Raw genomic sequence first — 21741 nt, forward strand, 5'->3', positions numbered from 1 at the left:
GCACGCCCCAAATACCCACCCCACGCACGCCCCAAATACCCACCCCACGCACGCCCCAAATACCCACCCCACGCACGCCCCAAATACCCACCCCACGCACGCCCCAAATACCCACCCCACGCACGCCCCAAATACCCACCCCACGCACGCCCCAAATACCCACCCCACGCACGCCCCAAATACCCACCCCACGCACGCCCCAAATACCCACCCCACGCACGCCCCAAATACCCACCCCACGCACGCCCCAAATACCCACCCCACGCACGCCCCAAATACCCACCCCACGCACGCCCCAAATACCCACCCCACGCACGCCCCAAATACCCACCCCACGCCCCAAATACCCACCCCACGCACGCCCCAAATACCCACCCCACGCACGCCCCAAATACCCACCCCACGCACGCCCCAAATACCCACCCCACGCACGCCCCAAATACCCACCCCACGCACGCCCCAAATACCCACCCCACGCACGCCCCAAATACCCACCCCACGCACGCCCCAAATACCCACCCCACGCACGCCCCAAATACCCACCCCACGCACGCCCCAAATACCCACCCCACGGCACGCCCCAAATACCCACCCCACGCCCCAAATACCCACCCCACGCACGCCCCAAATACCCACCCCACGCACGCCCCAAATACCCACCCCACGCACGCCCCAAATACCCACCCCACGCCCCAAATACCCACCCCACGCACGCCCCAAATACCCACCCCACGCACGCCCCAAATACCCACCCCACGCACGCCCCAAATACCCACCCCACGCCCCAAATACCCACCCCACGCACGCCCCAAATACCCACCCCACGCACGCCCCAAATACCCACCCCACGCACGCCCCAAATACCCACCCCACGCCCCAAATACCCACCCCACGCACGCCCCAAATACCCACCCCACGCACGCCCCAAATACCCACCCCACGCACGCCCCAAATACCCACCCCACGCACGCCCCAAATACCCACCCCACGCCCCAAATACCCACCCCACGCACGCCCCAAATACCCACCCCACGCACGCCCCCAAATACCCACCCCACGCACGCCCCAAATACCCACCCCACGCCCCAAATACCCACCCCACGCACGCCCAAATACCCACCCCACGCACGCCCCAAATACCCACCCCACGCACGCCCCAAATACCCACCCCACGCCCCAAATACCCACCCCACGCACGCCCCAAATACCCACCCCACGCACGCCCCAAATACCCACCCCACGCACGCCCCAAATACCCACCCCACGCACGCCCCAAATACCCACCCCACGCACGCCCCAAATACCCACCCCACGCACGCCCCAAATACCCACCCCACGCCCCAAATACCCACCCCACACACGCCCCAAATACCCACCCCACGCACGCCCCAAATACCCACCCCACGCACGCCCCAAATACCCACCCCACAAACGCCCCAAATACCCACCCCACGCACGCCCCAAATACCCACCCCACGCACGCCCCAAATACCCACCCCACGCACGCCCCAAATACCCACCCCACGCCCCAAATACCCACCCCACGCACGCCCCAAATACCCACCCCACGCACGCCCAAATACCCACCCCACGCACGCCCCAAATACCACACCCCGCCCCAAATACCCACCCCACGCACGCCCCATATACCCACCCCACGCACGCCCCAAATACCCACCCCACGCACGCCCCAAATACCCACCCCACGCACGCCCCAAATACCCACCCCACGCCCCAAATACCCACCCCACGCACGCCCCAAATACCCACCCCACGCACGCCCCAAATACCCACCCCACGCACGCCCCAAATACCCACCCCACGCCCCAAATACCCACCCCACGCACGCCCCAAATACCCACCCCACGCACGCCCAAAATACCCACCCCACGCACGCCCCAAATACCCACCCCACGCACGCCCCAAATACCCACCCCACGCCCCAAATACCCACCCCACGCACGCCCCAAATACCCACCCCACGCACGCCCCAAATACCCACCCCACGCACGCCCCAAATACCCACCCCACGCACGCCCCAAATACCCACCCCACGCCCCAAATACCCACCCCACGCACGCCCCAAATACCCACCCCACGCACGCCCCAAATACCCACCCCACGCACGCCCCAAATACCCACCCCACGCCCCAAATACCCACCCCACGCACGCCCCAAATACCCACCCCACGCACGCCCCAAATACCCACCCCACGCACGCCCCAAATACCCACCCCACGCACGCCCCAAATACCCACCCCACGCCCCAAATACCCACCCCACGCACGCCCCAAATACCCACCCCACGCACGCCCCAAATACCCACCCCACGCACGCCCCAAATACCCACCCCACGCACGCCCCAATACCCACCCCACGCCCCAAATACCCACCCCACGCACGCCCCAAATACCCACCCCACGCCCCAAATACCCACCCCACGCACGCCCCAAATACCCACCCCACGCACGCCCCAAATACCCACCCCACGCACGCCCCAAATACCCACCCCACGCCCCAAATACCCACCCCACGCACGCCCCAAATACCCACCCCACGCACGCCCCAAATACCCACCCCACGCACGCCCCAAATACCCACCCCACGCACGCCCCAAATACCCACCCCACGCCCCAAATACCCACCCCACGCACGCCCCAAATACCCACCCCACGCACGCCCCAAATACCCACCCCACGCACGCCCCAAATACCCACCCCACGCACGCCCCAAATACCCACCCCACGCCCCAAATACCCACCCCACGCACGCCCCAAATACCCACCCCACGCACGCCCCAAATACCCACCCCACGCACGCCCCAATACCCACCCCACGCCCCAAATACCCACCCCACGCACGCCCCAAATACCCACCCCACGCACGCCCCAAATACCCACCCCACGCACGCCCCAAATACCCACCCCACGCACGCCCCAAATACCCACCCCACGCCCCAAATACCCACCCCACGCACGCCCCAAATACCCACCCCACGCACGCCCCAAATACCCACCCCACGCACGCCCCAAATACCCACCCCACGCACGCCCCAAATACCCACCCCACGCACGCCCCAAATACCCACCCCACGCACGCCCCAAATACCCACCCCACGCCCCAAATACCCACCCCACGCACGCCCCAAATACCCACCCCACGCACGCCCCAAATACCCACCCCCACGCACGCCCCAAATACCCACCCCACGCACGCCCCAAATACCCACCCCACGCCCCAAATACCCACCCCACGCACGCCCCAAATACCCACCCCACGCACGCCCCAAATACCCACCCCACGCACGCCCCAAATACCCACCCCACGCACGCCCCAAATACCCACCCCACGCCCCAAATACCCACCCCACGCACGCCCCAAATACCCACCCCACGCACGCCCCAAATACCCACCCCACGCACGCCCCAAATACCCACCCCACGCCCCAAATACCCACCCCACGCACGCCCCAAATACCCACGCACGCCCCAAATACCCACCCCACGCACGCCCCAAATACCCACCCCACGCACGCCCCAAATACCCACCCCACGCCCCAAATACCCACCCCACGCACGCCCCAAATACCCACCCCACGCACGCAATGTTCTGTGAGCCCGAGCCCGGCCCTAGGCCCCGTTTGTCAAATACAGAATCAGCCCAAGCCGGGCCGGGCCGGGCCGTGGGCGGGCTCTGGCGGCCCTGCAGGACTCTAGTTCTAATACAAGGTCAACTAAATAGATAAAAAAAAACAAGAAAGCACAATGGCTTGTTTCAATTGGGGTCCTTTTGTACTCAATCAATTCATAGTGACATTAAATGTCAGACAGATATACACTACTATGCTGATCATATAATCAGATCAGAAATTAAAAATATCAAAACCTAAAACATGTACAGTAAAAGTTCAAAAAGGGGGGGGGGGGGGGGTTAGGTTATGACAGGGGCCAGTTTCGAATTGCAGTCATCTGAAGGTAATCTTTTAGAGCATTTTGGAAGAAGAGCTGCTGGTTAGAGAGCGCTGGTATGAACACTTTTAATTGAACAAACAGCTCAGTGTCCTTGTGATTAGAAGTCCGCCCTGACATTGGGAGGTTGTGGTTAAGTCGCGGGTCATAGGAGACAGTAAAAAAAGGGCCCAATTGTAATAATAATGGTTAATAATGTAGCCAAGGATAACGGCTATTAGAATGGATAAATTGACTGCTTTAGATACTAGGTTCGGTGGAGAGCTCAATGTGTGTAAAACCCAAGGAATGAGACAGAGACAAAAGGATTTTGAAAGGATGATTGAATGATTGACAGGCTGGTTGTCTGGTTACCATGGTTACCTGGTTACCTTGGTTACACAATGCCTCCTTGCTTGGGACGGATGGGTAAGTTCATGTGTCATACTAGCGTCATGTTCAGGGGGTGTGCTTGTACATCATGGCTGTTTGGATGTACTTATACATCTAGCTGGGCTCCTGCCCTACGGGCCAAAACTTGCCTACTATTGGAAATGTAATACAGAGGGATTTAACACTTGACAAAAGACAATGCACAATGTAGTGTTAATAATTGCAAAATTCTTCTTCTAGGTCAACACAGCTGGCCTCCACCTGTCCGACGCGGCAAATAACGTAATTTTCCCAAGAGAAGGCGTTTTCCGTGGGTTTGACTTGGAGGAGGACGCACATTACGAGGTCCAGGGGACCGCTGTGGATGCGACACCTCCAACAGGACCCACAGCAAACGTCCGAGATGGAGCAGGTCCATCTCGGACGTTTGCCTTCCGAGCACCACAGCCTGCTTCCCCTTCCCCATTGGTTCCAAGACCAGTGGCAGTGACCACACCACGTCCATTTCAAAAGTATGGAGATGAGTTGAAATGCTTAAGTATGCCTATTTTTAGAATATCCTTTGAAGCTATCAGACCAGGCCAACCATTTTTCATAGCTTCAGGGTCCTATTTTGCCGTCAGTCTTATGTGATATCTTATAAGGCATTTTTCTCATTTGAAAAACATTTTAAAATAGTGAAAATAGCCGATCTACAAGCTCACATTGCTGAATTGATCTCCGTCTTTATGGGACAAGCAGGAAGACTAGCTAAGAGACGTCAAATGATGTGACAGTGCTTCAGGTGTGGTGAAGAATAACTCAGCCTATCTGCATCTGTAGAGGGCTGCCATAGCTCTGGCTTCTAAGCTTGAGCTCAATGCCCCCCCCGCCTTCCGCACACACACACACACACACACACACACACACACACACACACACACACACACACACACACACACACACACACACACACACACACACACACACACACACACACACACACAATGCATGCATGCTCCATGAGCATTGTAGACTTCATGTTATGTCTTACCTTGTCTTTTGTATGTTTTACAGGACTGTACAGGTATGTGAGGTGGTGAATGGCGGACTGCAGATTGTGACTTCTGCACAGATAAGATTCTTTGAGGCCGAAGCAGAAGTGGCAATACTTTGCGAGAAAGTGAAGTCGGCCATAGGAGGCCTCAACAATTTCATCCTCACCGACTCGCAGGGGATTGAAATAAGGGACTCTGAAGGGTCAAAAGGTATTTTTTTCCCCTCTAATAGATGTATTTAAAATGCCATTTGTGCTCATATATGCATTACTGAATGTTGTAAATAAAATGATCTGAAATTTGTGTCATTAGTAAATGAGCACCTTCTTAAATGTGGTATCTTGACTCTGCATTACTCTCAATGTAGGGTCCAGCTACTGGATGCAAAATGCCAGAAAAGTGCAGGCAGTGGAGGAAACGGCCTTCAGGGAGTGGCGTGACAGACAGAGAGCCAGGTATTGTAAAAAAATATATCTTAAATTTGGGAATTAACAGTTCCTTTATCGAGAGTGAGAGCTACTGTGATAGTTTTTAGCTGTTGAATTAGAGTCACTCAATCAATAAGATAAATTAATCCTCTATGTCTAATATCAGGGCTATTTATTTTCCTTGCTTACAAACTGATGGCTGTGCAATTAGGGCTACAATGCAACTTAAACCATAAGGCATGCAGTAGGCCTAAGCTTGTATTTTCATTTTTTCACAGCAGCATTAAGTCTGTCAAGTGCTTAAGTATGCACTATAATCCTGCTTCACCTGTTCTCCACTCCAGAATGCTTGTTCTCAAAGCTTAAACTTGATCTGATAATGATTTGTGAAATGTTTCAGTTCCACAACTGAGCCGTCTGAACTACAGTCCCTGAGGCAGCATGTGGGAGACCTTGTTGATGGAGCTGAAGGTCTGCAGCAGCTCACTCTAAAAATAGCAGATGTAGTGTCTGCTACACAGGAGCTGGTGGAACCACAGGCACCACTGGTTGTCAAACAGGCATTTTCCTGTCTGCTCTGCACAGGTATTGTTTCCATTTTGCATCTGTAACACAGTAATAATCCAATATAGTATTTGAATTAGTGTTGTGACAATTGTCTTGAACGGTTACAATATATTGACTGTATATAACATTTTTACCTAAAAGAAGGAATGATGGATTGAGAAAGACAAGTAAAAACAATGTTAAAACTTTGCTTTTCAAGAAATAACACAAAGAGAATCAAAAATCATTCAAAAAATATGAATGGAGTCAGCTATCCATACTAGCATAGATAAATCTCTGATTTTCAAACCCAACTTTTTATCAAACAAAAATGTTATCTATTGATGACATCATGTCACAAGACGGACATTTGTCCACCTACACTAGTCCACACCAGTTATGGTGTGGACACTGAAAATGTGTGTATAATATCAATGATAAATCATAAAATGTGTGTTTTTCTTGGGTGTATTTTTTCTTTCTTTTTCTAAACAGAAACAATGACACAGCCCATGCTGTCCTCCTGCTGCAGACGCCTGGTCGGTTGCAGTGACTGCATTGCAGAAAATATGGCTTGCCCCCAGTGTGACGCTGCAGGTCCACAGTACACTGAGGTCCGTGGCCTGTCTCTGGCCCTGGACTTTTTCCGGTCTATTGAGTAGATCAGTGGTTCTCAAGGTGGGGTCCGGGGACCCGCAGTGGTCCTTGAGGGGGATCCAGAAAAGAAAAGAATGTGACTGATTTTGAATATTTTTGAAAGTATTGTATGTATGGGCTGTGGCCTATGGAGGGTCTCTCCCTGGCAATACATATTGTCAGATTGTGTGTGTGTGTGTGTGTGTGTGTGTGTGTGTGTGTGTGTGTGTGTGTGTGTGTGTGTGTGTGTGTGCGTGCGTGCGTGCGTGCGTGCGTGCGTGCGTGCGTGCGCATGCATGTGTGTGAGCCGCTGGTTCCAGGGGTGGGGGTGCTGGGCTACAGTGGGGGGGCCAGAGCATGACATCATAGCTGATCTAATTCACTGGCCGGAGCCTAGCCTGTCCCTCCCAGATGGCTGGCAGTCCCGCTTCAGAGGACTGATGAAGTCTTTAATGGAACGCTGCACAGAGAGTGAGAGAGAGAGAGAGAGAGAGAGAGAGAGTGAGTGAGTGTGTGAGAGAGAGAGATTGCCATTGTGTGCTCAACATAGTTTATATTTATTGGCTTGAACATCAAACCTCAGTCAAATATTGTTGGCCAAAATAGTGAAGATTTGTTTTAACCCATGTGGAGTACCACATTGGTGGGGTTTACCACCATAAGGCGTTTAGATTGTGTCAAATAAGTTCTACCAAACTAAACATTGCTCTACTCATTGTCTTTTCCTACTTTCCAACTTTATTGATTATTTGTAAACCATTTGACCTTAGTCTTACTGACATACTGAAAGTGAATCTACTACTTTTGCATATAGTATAGTAATTGTTGCAGAAGATTGTAAGAGGTGGATCTTTATACCTGTGCTTGTGTGTGATTCTTAGGCGAGGTGCCATGGGACAGACATTAACTCATTGCCAAAATGTTTCATCATGCCTGTGAAAGAGACCCCTCCCTTCGTTGTAGCACTCTAGTTATTTCAAATCTCTGCCAATATGGCTTCACTCTCTGTACTGCCTCATAATGGAGTCCAGCCGCTGGCTGTTTTTCTATTGTTATTTTGCCCATATTTATTTTATGTTCCAAATGATGCAAGTTGTTGCAGTCAACATTTCCACTGAAGAAGATGGTGTCTTTGCATCTAGTATTAGGAAGAATTGTCTTCCGTTCTTCTGTCATATTTGAAGGAAATGTCTTGCTGTCTGTTTGCTCACATTCAAAGTTTTCTCACATGGAGTTTTCTCACATTGAGCAGTATGCATAATAAAAGTACTGTTTGGATATTGTTTGTTTCAGTTGTGTATTTTAATGTGCATAATTGGTCAACTTGGATTAACAATTATGGTATGGGGAGGGTGGGGGGGGGGGGGTGTCATTGCTTTTTCCTTATGCACAGTAGGTTTATGTGCATTTTCTTGTATCCATTATATGCAATAATTTGATTCTAACTTTGTACACAAAGGGTATAACATAAGACTTTTAAAGAATATATAAATGTGTGTGTATATTTTGCACAATTCTATTTATTCCCCAGACAGGAAAAGACAATAACTTTCCTTCTAAGGCCATGTGATGTCTAGAAATTAACCTGTTAACGTGGTGCAGTCATGCCACCTTTCTCAATTTGCATAAATTATATAGACATTTATACAGTCTGAGTTATCTGAACACATTTCAAACTTTAAGTGAGCAATCCTTTACTTATTTAATGAATATTAGTATATTATTTGTGCTCCAATAATTTGACAGCAGCGTCACGTACGTACTCACGTCACGTACGTCATCTGATCCCTGGCTCTCAGAATGAGTCGCCATTGTTTTTCTATCACCAGATCCACGTCGGAGGGGAGCGAAATGTCGTACCGAAACCGGTGTGTTATTATTTCATTTACAACCATATTTTGTCATTGTGTCAACTTTACTCATTAAATGCGTGTAGTGGTTCGGTTGTTGTTTCAGTGTTGGTTTATGCATTGCATTTGCCAAAGCGACGCTGCTGTTAGCTAGGTAGTTAGCTTAGCAATTGGCACGCTAGAGAAATGTTGCTAATGCTATCTTCAATCTGCAGACTGTATGTATTAAACAACTGGGCTGATGCGAACGTTCGTCTGTGGTAGCGAATTAGTTGCCAATTTTACATTTCGATGGAATATTCCCATGATCGTCATCATACCCCAGTTTCAGTAATCGTAATGGTAACATTATTGAACGTCGCGCCACCGGTGTTTTTGCGAGAGAAATAAGCAAACATCAGTGAAAACAAGCCCAAAAGAAGCAACTATAGGCCACTTCTAGCTGTAGTTTACAACCCTCGTAGACGTATTTACGATTCTGACGTCTTCAATCTACGAGGAGATTCCTACACAAGCTGGATTAAAAGACTTCTTTATTGAAAGATATACCTCTACGGGGATAAGTACTATGCCGTAGGAGTCGTTAACGTTTGGGGCTTTGCTGTAAGCACCTATATTTTCAATTTGTACACGTTTGAAGTACTTTGCAGGGCATAGTGCAGAAAGTACAGCTGGCCATTGGGGGGTGAACCCTACAACTCTTGTAGATTGAAGACGTCAGAATCGTAAATACGTTTACGAGGGTTGTAAACTACAGCTAGGCCACTTCAAACGTCGGCTATTTAAAATTAGCTGATCTGCAAGCTCACAGCAGAATTTTCCGTAACTACCATTATTTTCAAGTAACTTCAATGGAAAAACAAGGCTAACGTGGCTTGTAATACGCAGACTGGCAACACTGCGCGCCACCAGACTACGATGGAAAGCCCTTCTATTTATGCCTTTATACTTAGAGCCCGACGTCCCTGAATCTTCTCTGATACTGTGTTGTAAAAAGATTGCAGCCTGTAGCTTTTATTCTCATCTCTCTTCAGTTTGGAACCAGACGAAACGAGCTGTAAAAGAAGACAACGGTCAATGTGGTATGTGTATAATATTGTCTTAGTCAGTCAATGGCTTAGAAGTTATTTGTATCATAGCAATATCTCCTCAGTCAGTCCATTGCACTGTCTCTACTATGACTGTGTGTGCACATTTCAGTCAATAAATGAAAAATCATTTATCCTGGTTACATACCCAGAAAGTTGTTCAAAGTTACAATCAGCTATAAAGTGTCATTTGTCTGTGCAGTGTGTAAATTCACCCAACCTTTTAATGACACAACTCTCATTTAAGGACACATTGAGATGGTGGATTGTCCATTCCAAATTTGTAACTACCCTAGTAATGTGTATTCCTCCAATGCCCACAAAAGTATAGTGTGTATATATAAGTATATACATCGAAATTGTGAAGTCTCTGTGGGATCCACATAGAAACGACGTGGCTCCAATGTGGATCTGGATCTCTGATGTATGACTCAGGATTTGGGCAAGGTTTCAGCATAATCGCAGCCCTTAGACTTTAAATCCTTTTTCCCCCCCAAAGTAGAAAACGTATGGAAAATAGGTACTGGCAGTGTGCACACAAGGTTTGGCACTGATTGGTCCAGTGGTTAGCAACATTAGCTGAAATGCTGAATACCTTTTACTTACACTTCGAGTTCATTAATATGACTATTAAAAGTGCCACCTGTTCCCTGGGGAATAACAACAATGTACCAAATTTCAGTCCAAGATGTATACTCAATCTTTGTGTGCGTGCATGTGCGTTTGTTTGTCAGGCCTCTGGTCCAGTGCAGTGTGGAGGTGTATAAGACGATTGGGTCTCTGTACCCTGAGATGAGCGTTCATGGACGCTCCCTGGACTTCCTCATTGACCTGCTGCACAAAGACCAGCTGGATGAGACCGTTAACCTGAAGCCACAAACCAAGGCCATCAAATATTATGAGGGTACTCACTGTATATGTAGTCATACGCAAAGCACAGTTACTGTAAGTGTGTTTAACCCGTTAAGACCGGGAATGCATCTGTGTCATTTTACGGGTGTCTTTGGCTATTCAAAAATAGCAGATATACAAGCTCATAGTGCGACACCGAGTGCTGCGCTACGAGCTTGTACATCTGCTTCACACACACACACTTTTCTTTTTTACTCTAATCTTTGCTTCTGGGGGGGGGCTGCCCTGGAACAAAATATTTTGAGATGGGGACAAATACATATCATTTTGGGGCTCCTTGACATGAAAGAAGTTTGAGAAGCACTGCTATTATAGCAGCATAAGTTTCAAAGAAAAATAAGGTTAGGATTTAGAAGACATTTGTAGAATCCCCAGAAGCAAAGATTTAAGTTAAAAAAAGGTTTCTTTAAAAATAACCAAAAGTATAAAATAATGGTTATAGCAAAAACATCTAAAATGACACCATATGCAGATCTGGCTGTCCTGCTGAAGGACCTGGAGACTTCCCGTAGTGACATCAGACAGTTCTGTAAGAAGATCCGCCGTTAACAGACGTGCCCGGCATCACAGCAGAGGGAGAGTATGACTACTTAGAACCAAGTAATTTGAACAACATTTATGTATATTCACTATATATTCAACAGGGTACTATTGAGGTAGAAGCTGTTTAAAGTGCTAGTATTGAAAATGGAAGCCAGACATGGACAATGTTTTTTCTTTTACAGTATGTGTTAGGCATTTGTTAAGTCACTAATCCATGGTTACTACCTAATGTACACTTGTACTTGTTCTAACACACGCTGTGTTCAACATGGCTTCCCCTTCAGTTTTGCATCATGTAATTACTCTAACTGAAGCAGGGCCTGCCTTGTTTTTCAACACAGTTTTAGTTTGATGATGTTTTTTTCATTTCCCAGAACCCTACACCAGCGGAGCTGATCGCAGCAGCTCTGAGAGCAGAGATCAGTGATGCAGAGGGTCTTGGTATGAAGCTGGAGGACAGAGGAGCTTTAAGAAGTCACTTAAGATGAAGGTAGGGACAGTCTGTGGTTAAAAATTGTGTTTCAATGTGAATTTGTGTTTTAATTAGTTTAATCACCTGACCATTAGCTTAAGTTGTCAAGTGGGACTTGTATGGCACTCACTACACAATATATACAAGTGTTTTGTATGAGTGGACCCTCAGTCCACAGGAATTTGTAATCGGATAAGTGAAGTAACGTCCTGAAGTGTTCAGTCTGTCATAAAAGATAAAGTGTCATTGTGATCCCAACTATAGTGTCTGGATCCAATCCATACTAATACAGAACTTTAGAAGAGTGGTTTAAAAAGGAAGTGTAAATAAATAGAGGTGATATTGTGATTTCCAGTGAGAGGTGCCGAGCGAGGCCAGCGTGCACTTGAGAAGAAGCTGGACAGCTCATCGAAAGACGCAGATGAACGTGTGGAGAGATACAGACGTGACTAGATAAGACCCAGACACTGCTCAAAAAGAAAGAAGTAGGATTTTTTCTCAAAACATGCACTTGCATGTGAGCTGCAGTAATTGTAACACAATCACATATAGGCTCAAGGCCTATTGTCTCAATATACACACCACTCATAATTGACTGAAGGTAAATGTACGTAATTCTCAAATATTCATCCATATACAGTACAAGCCATGACTATAAGTAAATGCAACACTGGAATACACACTTAAAGTAAGTAATAGGTGCTCTGCTGCTGTAAAACCTTTTGAATAGAATAAACTTTCACAAATTGTGACATCTTTATTGCCACTGATGGAAGTGATTTTTAAGCATTTTGGAGATATCTTCTTCTCTGATGTTTAGTATCAGTCTGCTCCATAACATTTTTTTTGTTTGCCACATACAGTACAAAATTATACTTTAAAATACTTTAAACTTAGTTATGTGGTGAAAGATGAAGTCAGACCCAGGTGCTGATTAAACCCCTACGTGACCCTAACACCCGCTGATTCCATCTCTGTCGCCTCTTTGTGTGTGTCTATGTATCTTGTTTCCTTTCCGTCTCTGCACCTCCTTATAACTTACAGAAAAACAAAAAGATACCTGCACACTGAAATCATACTGGCTTCTGTCACTTCATGCTGTAGTTGTTGTCTATTCTTGTCTGTTTTGCTCTTGCATGCCAAAGATTATCAATACTTAATTCCTAGATGTACACTGGATTTCGTTGAACGAACTCATGTCAACACAATGTTTTTGCATAACCCAAAAAGCATTACTTCTATTTTTCAGTCTTTTTCCAGGTATTGTGCTGATATTAAATAATATCTCTTATCCCCACAGCAGGCATGGTGTCGGGTGCAGGTGTTGGACTCTCCACTGCTGACACTCTCTCTCAGAGACTCTGCGTCAAACAACTGAAGAATGAGAACTACAGGCTCAAGGTGGGTCAGTGTCTTTAACGTGTCTTCTTCATTAAACCAGGGTATAATTATATGTTAAATTTGTTCTTAATAAGCAGAAATGAGTGTTCCATAGACTTTGGCCGGTGGGGGGCATGACATTGGATTGAAATGATTATGGCTGTTAGTATAGAGTGAAATACTCACACTATAGAGCCTATGGTCTCCATATTCCCTCTTCCCATCGAATCAGGAGAAGCTCTCCCATAGCAACATGCCGGAGAAGGGTCAAAGATTTGATTGTCTAGTGGGAATTATGTTTTCATCACTGCCGATCGGCGCGAATAAATACTGTACCTACTAGTCATTATGTCCCAGGAGCTGATTGTAACCTTTACCAGTAAAGAGAAAAGCTAGATGTTAGTGGAGCTTTTGTACAGTTGGAAAGGGGTTTAAGTGTATTGAGGACAGAATGCTAGTTAACCAGAAACCACGGTATTTGTAAGCTGTATCTACTACAAGCTTTGATATGTCCTTTGTGGTACTCTGAGGGGAGCAGATTTCTTCCTGCAAAACCACATGACCTTCTTTTTGTAGGCGTTTAATACAAGGTTTAGTATTCTGAAGGCTTGTGACTTTAAAACAAAATGATTGTTGGGCCAACTGAGCACAGGACTGTGTCATTAGCATGGTTAAGAATTGCCTCGGAAGCACTAGCACTGGCTTTAGTTTCAACTTGCAGGTGTATATAACATGAATATTGCTAAATAGCCATTCCAATTTCATTTGTTTACGCATTAGGGCCTGGACATTTTTCCCAATTACTAATGGCTGTGGAAACATAATATGACACAGAATAAATTTGAAGTGTTGTAATGCAGATGCATATTCATGTAACAATAACATGATTTTTTTTGTTCTGTAATATTCTCTTCCCTGAAGGCTGAGAAAATGCGTGCCCAAATCAAATGGCCTTTCTGCCCCCCCTCCATGTGCCCAAGCTGACCTCCAAAGATGGAGGCCGACCGGAGGTGGTCTGACCAGCTGCTGGAGACGCTGCTGCACATGAGCGCTAATGTCAAAGTGGGGGACATCACCAGAAAAACTCCAGGTAGTGTACATGTGGTGGAATATGTTGGTGTTTTAGGAAGTACCGTACAGGAAAGTGTTGTATGGGAGAAATCAGAGGTGCATTCAGGTTGCTTTAGGTTCTGTTTGTTTTACAGTTCAATCCTTATCTCTGAAATTCAAAATGACAAGCTGAAACCCAACACCGTGGTCATGTTGAGACTAACCGAGGAGGAGACAGTTGTTCCTATTATCACCCAAAAGGTGAAGATTGCCCAAGGCAATCTTGATGACTATGTCATCACGGACGCACAGGGCAACCAGTTCGTCGACTGTGAGGGAACAACAGGTAAAAGTCTTTTTAAATTACAATTTAATTTGCGATAAATGAAATCTATGTTTACAGTTTAGGCATTTAGCAGACACTCTAAATCCAGAGCGACTTACAGTAATCAAGGACACAAGATAATACATCAAATACATATAAATAGTAATCTAATAATAAAGTAACACATAAGTAAACCAATAATATCATAATAACTATTACATACGTAAACCCAGAACCTATCATAGGCCTGCATTGAAACTATACACACTATACTAGGATGCCAGGTCAACAATGGCCTGGCACCTGTCTATATAACATGCTATGTAAGTAAGATTTTAGCCTTTGCAGAATCCTGCAAGGTCGTCATGTTGTAATGCAAATGGCTGAAAGTTGTGGCAGTATAACTATGAGCACCTTATTTTTTTAATTCATTTTTGTCTTGACTTGACTCTCCAATTCTCTCATGAAGGGTCCCTGTTCTGGAAGACAACCAGCCTGAAATTTCATGCTGTGGAGAGTACCAGCTTCAGGCAGTGGCACCAGAGGAGGGGCAGAACAAGGTATTGGATGACAAAACGTATCTTAAAATGTAGGCATTTAGCAGATGCTCTTATTCCGAGTGAGAGCAAATATGACAGTTTAGCTGGTGAATGATGTAATGTAATGATGATGTAAATATGACATTTCTGTTAGTTTTAGCCAACTATTTTTATACAGATGAATAGACACTATTCTAATGATTTATGCAAAATAATTGCAACTAGCTAAAATAGTTTCTATCAGGTGATTATACAATAATTGTGACAGGCCTAATACAGTACATAGCCCTGGGTAGGCCACCCAGCCTGCCGCATATATGTGCTCTGTGGTGCACCCCGTTCTAGATTATCCATGTGTAACTCAAAGAGTGTGCATATTTAACCATTCGGTCACCGTTATATTTAACTGATATTTGTTCCGTATTTCACTGTCCAGAGAAGAGCTTCAAGTTGAACATGTTAATACTCTCCTGTCAGATTTCCATTGGAATCCCTCTGTACCGTATCAAAGACATTAGGATGTTATATGGGGTCGGTCCAGCCCTGGGGTGATTGTCCCATTGACTTTGAAGGTCTGGTCACGGCCCCCTCCCCTCGCGGCCACGTCATTGCATCCCGTATCGCCAGCAAAAACCCTGATGAGGTATGTGCCACTGTCTCTCTCTCGACAACGGACGTAGAATTTATACACAGTAAAATCCTCAGTGCTACTGTAATTGTTTTAACTTAAAAAAAGTCCAAATTGAAGGGGCTCTGATTAAGTATTTGTTTGATGTGTTGTTGTAGGGTTTCTAGGCAAGCTCGGCAACGGTCCAAGTGCTGAACCTCCGCTGCAATAAGAACGTTTGGGGTTACTTCAGCGTGGCTGCGGCTGGAGGCCTGCATGAGTTTGGGCACTGCTTCTCCTGACACTGCTTATCCTGGGGAGAGAATCGCAAGCAAATCAGAGGACATTTCGTGAGTACACGCACCCTCACTGGATAATACAGTGTCAGTCAGTGAAAAATGATGGAAATGTCAATTCTGCCCTCTGTTCATGGGAGCGTCCTGTATTTGGGGCACTTGCACAATTTTTCCTACTTAAAGATGCTATCGATTACTACTTTTGAGAGGAGCTGCTACATGTTTCCTTAGCCATTCATGAGTTGAACTCAACTAGGTAATAAGCTCACCATTCAACATAGCTTCAAACTGCATGCAGTGACATTAATAAGTTGTTAATGAGTTTGTTTGACTCTTTAGTCTGGGTAAGTCAGAGAGTATAGTGCAATTCCCCAAAATCCAAACTATCCCTTAAACTCTGTAACCACTTAAACCCTATATGTTTTGTTGACCGGGGTCCTCCAGCGGTCTAATACTTGATCGCTTCTTTTTTTTCTTCCCTCTACACTACAAATATCTTCATCTGTAATAGTGACATACCCCACATAAGGACGCTAGGGTTGATGGGTTTCTGTTTTGTATGATGTGAACGGCACCCAGTGAGATTTTAACAGTTGTCTTTGTCTCTACATCCTGTAGTAACATGGTGGTGGCTGTGAATGAACTGTCTTATCAGGGGGGGACTTCAGGACCACTGTAGAGTACCACATAAAGCTCCTGGAGACTGAGAGCTTCCAGCATAACCGCATTGAGACTGGCTGGCTCGACCGGCTCTTCTCAGAGAAGACGCAGGTACAGCCATATTTCACATTTGGGGGCAAGCTATGAGGAACATGTAGCATGTAGGACCACATTTCTTATGGCAGCGGTGCTCAAACGTTTTATTTATAGACCCCCATATCTCTGAGTTACAGACCTGTTAAGGGTCCATTTGGAACCCCCCAAAGAACCCTTAGGGTCCCTGGACTTCACTTTGAGAACCACTGTCTTATGGCATTGAGAAATCACTGTAACCTCAAGTAATTGTTGTGTTATGTGATGATGATTGTACGACATGGATCTAAAAATGTTATTTTGCCATTATGTCCCCATGCTGTGTTCTAGTCAAACCGAGTGTACACAGTCAAGTGCGTGATTAGACTATGGTAGATGGAAGCTTGATCTGACTGGCATTGTTCTCATTGTTCTCAACACATTGAAATGGCCACTTTGTTTTAGTTTTATGATAAAAACGAAGACCGTTAGGATGAGTATAGTGCTGTGTGTGCAGGGCAGGCAGAGTGTCCGGACACCATGCTGGAGATCGTGTGCGGTGCTCTCCACGTAGCCGATGTCAACCTGAGGAACAGTGTGTCCAACTTCCTGCACTCACTGGAAAGGTACAAACGAAATAAACAAAATACTGTCTTAACCCATTTTGGGCGGGAAGCCCTTTTTGTAACTAGACCTTTCAGGACGGGGAACCCTTTTGGGGTTGTTGTTGCTATGTACAGTACATAGCAACATCAATTTTTTTTGTAATTATTGAAGAAATGTGTTTTTCTGAAACTTAGGTCAGGATTTAGAAGGCGTTTTTAGAAATGGCCTCAGGTCTAAATGGGTTAAAGCCACGCTGTTGACTAGAATATGAACCTGCCCCCAGTTCCACAAGCCTCAAAGCTAGAAGGTCCTCGGTTCGGGGACGCTGTGGGCATCAGTGCCCATACCCTAGGTGGGGTTGTTGAAAGGGCCTTTCTGTGTGGAGTTTGCATGTTCTCCCTGTGTCCCTTAGGGTAGGTAGGTACCCTCACAAAAACATGCAGTAATCCTGGTCTCTATACTGCCTCCCCCTGGTGATGGAGGGGAAAGGAACTGTTCGGAATAACGTGTTCCTTCCACACACTACGTCCAAACGGGCATAGACGGATTAAAGTGAAAATGGGCCCTGTGCACGAAATCGCAACGGACCCCCCCCGCCCCCGCGCGCACAGCGCGCGCGGAATTTTTTGCGGTTATTGCGGTTATATTGGGCGTTTTTGGGCGTTTTTTGGTTACTTTATTTCGGTTTTAGGGTTAGGGTTAGGGTATATATATATATATTATATGTATTATATATATTTTTTAAAAAGCCTATTAAATCCAAGGCCCCCCATTGGCTCAGGGCCCTGTGCACGTGCACACTTTGCCCAAGCCATAATCCGTCCCTGCAAACGGGGAATATCCCCCCTGTCGGGTGATAACAAGCGGCTTGCTAGCTCCTCATGCATTGAAGGAGGCATGAGCTCAGTTCGGGGCTCTCCCTAGGCTGGGAGAGTAGCGGCCAGGATTACATAGGCAATTGGCACTGGTAGAAAAAATGGGTTACAAAATTGTGGGATTAAAAAAACGATAGAAAACACATCCACTGATCATCAGGGTGGCACAGCGGTGAAGTTCCTGCCCACCACTGCAGAGACTAGGGGTTTGAATCCTCCACGGTGCATCTGGCTTGGCCAGGCTCACCAGCGAACACAATTTCTATCGCTACACTAGCCTCCTAGAGGTTGGCCGGAGCCGGTTCAGCCAGATGTGAAACAGAGAGGAATGGCATGTTCCACCACATGCGTTACATACACCCCCCTGGTGAAACTCCTCACTGTCGGGTGAAAATAAATGGCTGGCGACTCCATGTGTATTGAATTAGGCACATGGTTGTCTGCAGCCTCCCACATGACCTAATGTAGGGGTTGGCAGTGACGGGGACTACACAAGAGGGGAAAAACTTTGAATTGGCATAATGACCAAATTGGGAAAAGGGGGAATATAAATAACCGCACCCACTAACATACACACACATCTCCCACTGTCTTTGCCAGAGGTCAGGTGTTACCTGCGCACACGCTCCTCAACACGGTGGATGTTGAGCTGCTCTATGAAGGCACCAAGTATGTGCTGACCGTGACATGATGTTGAGTCTCCCAACTCCTACGTGCTCATCATGAACCATGCATCTGCCGAGGTGTATGTCCATCGCCTCAGCGGCAGAGGCCTTCTGCTCTCACATGACGGCAGCAGCTGTACCACCTACTGTACATGAAAGAAGAGGTGGACAGGTACATTGCTGTTTAATGTTTAGAACCTCAATTAACCTTCATCGTATGACGCTGTGGCATGCTGAAAATAGCCGATCTGCAAGCTCACAACACGTCGACTCGCACACGGCGCGTTGGGAGCAGATTTCCTATTTTTGGGGGGTGACCAATTCCTGTTGACTTTTTTTGGGCCTTTTGTGCCCTGCCATTCTGATTTGTATATACAATATTCAATGGTTAAACTTGGTTAGTACTGTTTTTTTTTTGTATTTTGCAGGTATCCCATCACTATCGGGAACACAAATTGTGTTTTTGAGAAGGAGAATGACCCGTCCCTGCTGCGCTCGCCCTCGGCAGGAAAACTCATCCAGTACACTGTAGAGGACGGTGGGTACGTGTTCTCTGGCCAGTGCTATGCTGAGATGGAGGCGTGATATCCAAATGAAAGGGCATTAACGTCAAATTCGCCCTAATTGCATGGACATGAATTTATAGATGTAAACTTCATTAACATGTGTGTTTTCCAGGTGATGAAGATGGTGATGACTCAGACCGCTTCAGAGTCTGGTTGTATTCATTATGTGAGAGGGCCGGGGTTGCACTAGAGCCTGGCTGCGTCATTGCCAAGCTCCAACTGGACGACCCCAGCAGAGTGCAGCAGGTATATTATATGGACTACGCCTGTTCTTGGGTCATTGCTGATCTACAAGCCTGTGAGGTTGTATGTTCACCTATTTTGGCATCCCCAGAATAGGGACGCTAGGGTTCATATGCTCCTCTAACTATGTGTTTTTGTCCCTAAGGCGGAGCTGCACACAGGGGCCCTGCCCACTATCCAGGCTGTAGCATTTAGAGGGGGGAAGCTACACAGAGTGTTCCACAGTACACTGGACCACCTGATCCACATCATGAATGGCTACTGCCTGCCCGAACCGTTCTTCTGCATCACGGTCCGAGTTCACACGTGCACAAGAAACAAACACCTACCTAGCTAATATCAACACAGTACAGTGGTTGATAAACATGCTGTTCTTTCTATCTCCCCAGCTTAGGGAGAGGGTGGAGAGGCTGATGAAGACCATGCGAGATCCCTCCTTGCCAGTGTTGGAGCTGCAGGACATCATGATCAGTGTGTCTGGTCGCATTCTCCCTGCTGTTGAGAAGGCTGTCAAGAAAGACATGACACAGTATGTCAGCCACACACACACACACACACACACACACACACACACAATGCATGCATGCTCCATGAGCATTGTAGACTTCATGTTATGTCTTACCTTGTCTTTTGTATGTTTTACAGGACTGTACAGGTATGTGAAGTGGTGAATGGCGGACTGCAGATTGTGACTTCTGTGCCGATACGCTTCTTTGAGGCCGAAGCAGTAGTGCCAATACTGTGTGAGAAAGTGAAGTCGGCCATAGGAGGCCTCAACAACTTCGTCCTCACCGACACACAAGGGATTGAAATAAGGGACTCTGAAGGGTCAACAGATATTAAGCCAATACTGTGTGAGAAAGTGAAGTCGGCCATAGGAGGCCTCAACAACTTCGTCCTCAACAACTTCGTCCCCACCGACACACAAGGGATTGAAATAAGGGACTCTGAAGGGTCAACAGAATTAAGCCAATACTGTGTGAGAAAGTGAAGTCGGCCATAGGAGGCCTCAACAACTTCGTCCTCACCGACACACAAGGGATTGAAATAAGGGACTCTGAAGGGTCAACAGATATTAAAATTAAGTTGATATTTAATTTTCAGAGAGACAAATTAGGAGAAAATCACCTTTTCATGATCTACTTTGTCTTTGTCCCAGTAACACTCTCGGGGGATCTGTAGGATTTGTGTACGATTTCGCCTATAGTGGCTACAATTGGGATGATGTATTTTCATAAATTAACCATCTTCGGTTTCCTGTCTAGCAGTGTTGCCATGTCTGCTTATAACCGAGTTTGGGCTTGCTGTTATGTAAAGTTGCTTGTAAATAAATAGTTGCTTATTTGGGTAATCTTGTGGTGTTTTTTTTTTTGGTTAAAAGGGTTAATGTTGCAATGCACGTGGATTGTAATGTCTTAACTATCAAAGTGAACAGCTGAACTAGCTAGAACTAGAACCCTGATTGAACTAGATGTTCTAGTTCAATCTAGTTCTAGATGAACTAGAACTAGATTTTCGATATTGGTTACTTTGTACTTTGTGTTTTGGTAGTTCATGGGAGTCTGGCGAAAGGACGCAATTGTAACTTTAATTAGAAATGTTAATAAAGATTCTTTATGTAACTGCTGTCCCTTCAGACTCAGTGATTACATTTCCCATAGAGTGTGAGGACGTAGTCTTCTTCGTTTTCCACCTTCTCGACGATGACAGGGAGTACTGCTTCAGTGCTTCTGCTTCGACAAAAGGACCCGCAGATTAACATGTATTTGTCCACAGACCCCCATCTGATAAGATTTGGTTTTGAATATACTTATTTTCAGGTTTGTGTTTGCTAACAATGTGTGTTAACATAATTTATACTCTAGTCTTGACTTTCTGTTCTGATTCAGATTACACAAACTAGGTATACCACCTGTTTGATGAATGTAACCGATATAGGGTGATGAGTTGAACAAAGGGGCTTTGAGGAATGTTCAGGATGACCTTATACAAGACCATAGATGTA

General features: G+C 46.5%; 2 protein-coding genes across 6 annotated transcripts; both read left to right on the top strand.

Moving 5' to 3' along the window:
• The first annotated feature begins 8763 nt into the window (after window positions 1-8763).
• LOC311042708 (dynactin subunit 1-like) lies at window positions 8764-15784 on the top strand. Of its 5 annotated transcripts, none has more exons than XM_084053625.1 (11): window positions 8764-8855; window positions 9872-9919; window positions 10660-10870; window positions 11310-11437; window positions 11755-11870; window positions 12208-12337; window positions 13153-13253; window positions 14154-14322; window positions 14438-14628; window positions 15077-15167; window positions 15624-15784. In XM_084053625.1, the coding sequence occupies exons 1-4, from the start codon at window positions 8788-8790 to the stop codon at window positions 11325-11327; spliced, it is 345 nt and encodes a 114-aa protein (XP_083909751.1). In that variant the 5' UTR covers window positions 8764-8787; the 3' UTR covers window positions 11328-11437; window positions 11755-11870; window positions 12208-12337; window positions 13153-13253; window positions 14154-14322; window positions 14438-14628; window positions 15077-15167; window positions 15624-15784. The 5 variants fall into 5 exon arrangements, with proteins under 5 accessions (XP_083909751.1, XP_083909752.1, XP_083909749.1 ...); XM_084053626.1 differs by having other exon boundaries at window positions 11310-11417; XM_084053623.1 differs by having other exon boundaries at window positions 10660-10829.
• Window positions 15785-16075: 291 nt separating this feature from the next.
• On the top strand, window positions 16076-21358 carry LOC311042707 (acetyl-CoA carboxylase-like). Its single transcript, XM_084053622.1, has 8 exons — window positions 16076-16103; window positions 16705-16820; window positions 17304-17407; window positions 19356-19465; window positions 19606-19739; window positions 19882-20028; window positions 20126-20265; window positions 20382-21358. Exons 3-8 carry the CDS (start codon window positions 17322-17324, stop codon window positions 20725-20727), a joined length of 963 nt encoding a protein of 320 aa, XP_083909748.1. The 5' UTR covers window positions 16076-16103; window positions 16705-16820; window positions 17304-17321; the 3' UTR covers window positions 20728-21358.
• The last annotated feature ends 383 nt before the right edge of the window (window positions 21359-21741 follow it).

Source organism: Gymnoscopelus microlampas, assembly GCF_963454915.1.
Source record: "Gymnoscopelus microlampas genome assembly, chromosome: 3".
Classification (NCBI taxonomy): Eukaryota; Metazoa; Chordata; class Actinopteri; order Myctophiformes; family Myctophidae; genus Gymnoscopelus; species Gymnoscopelus microlampas.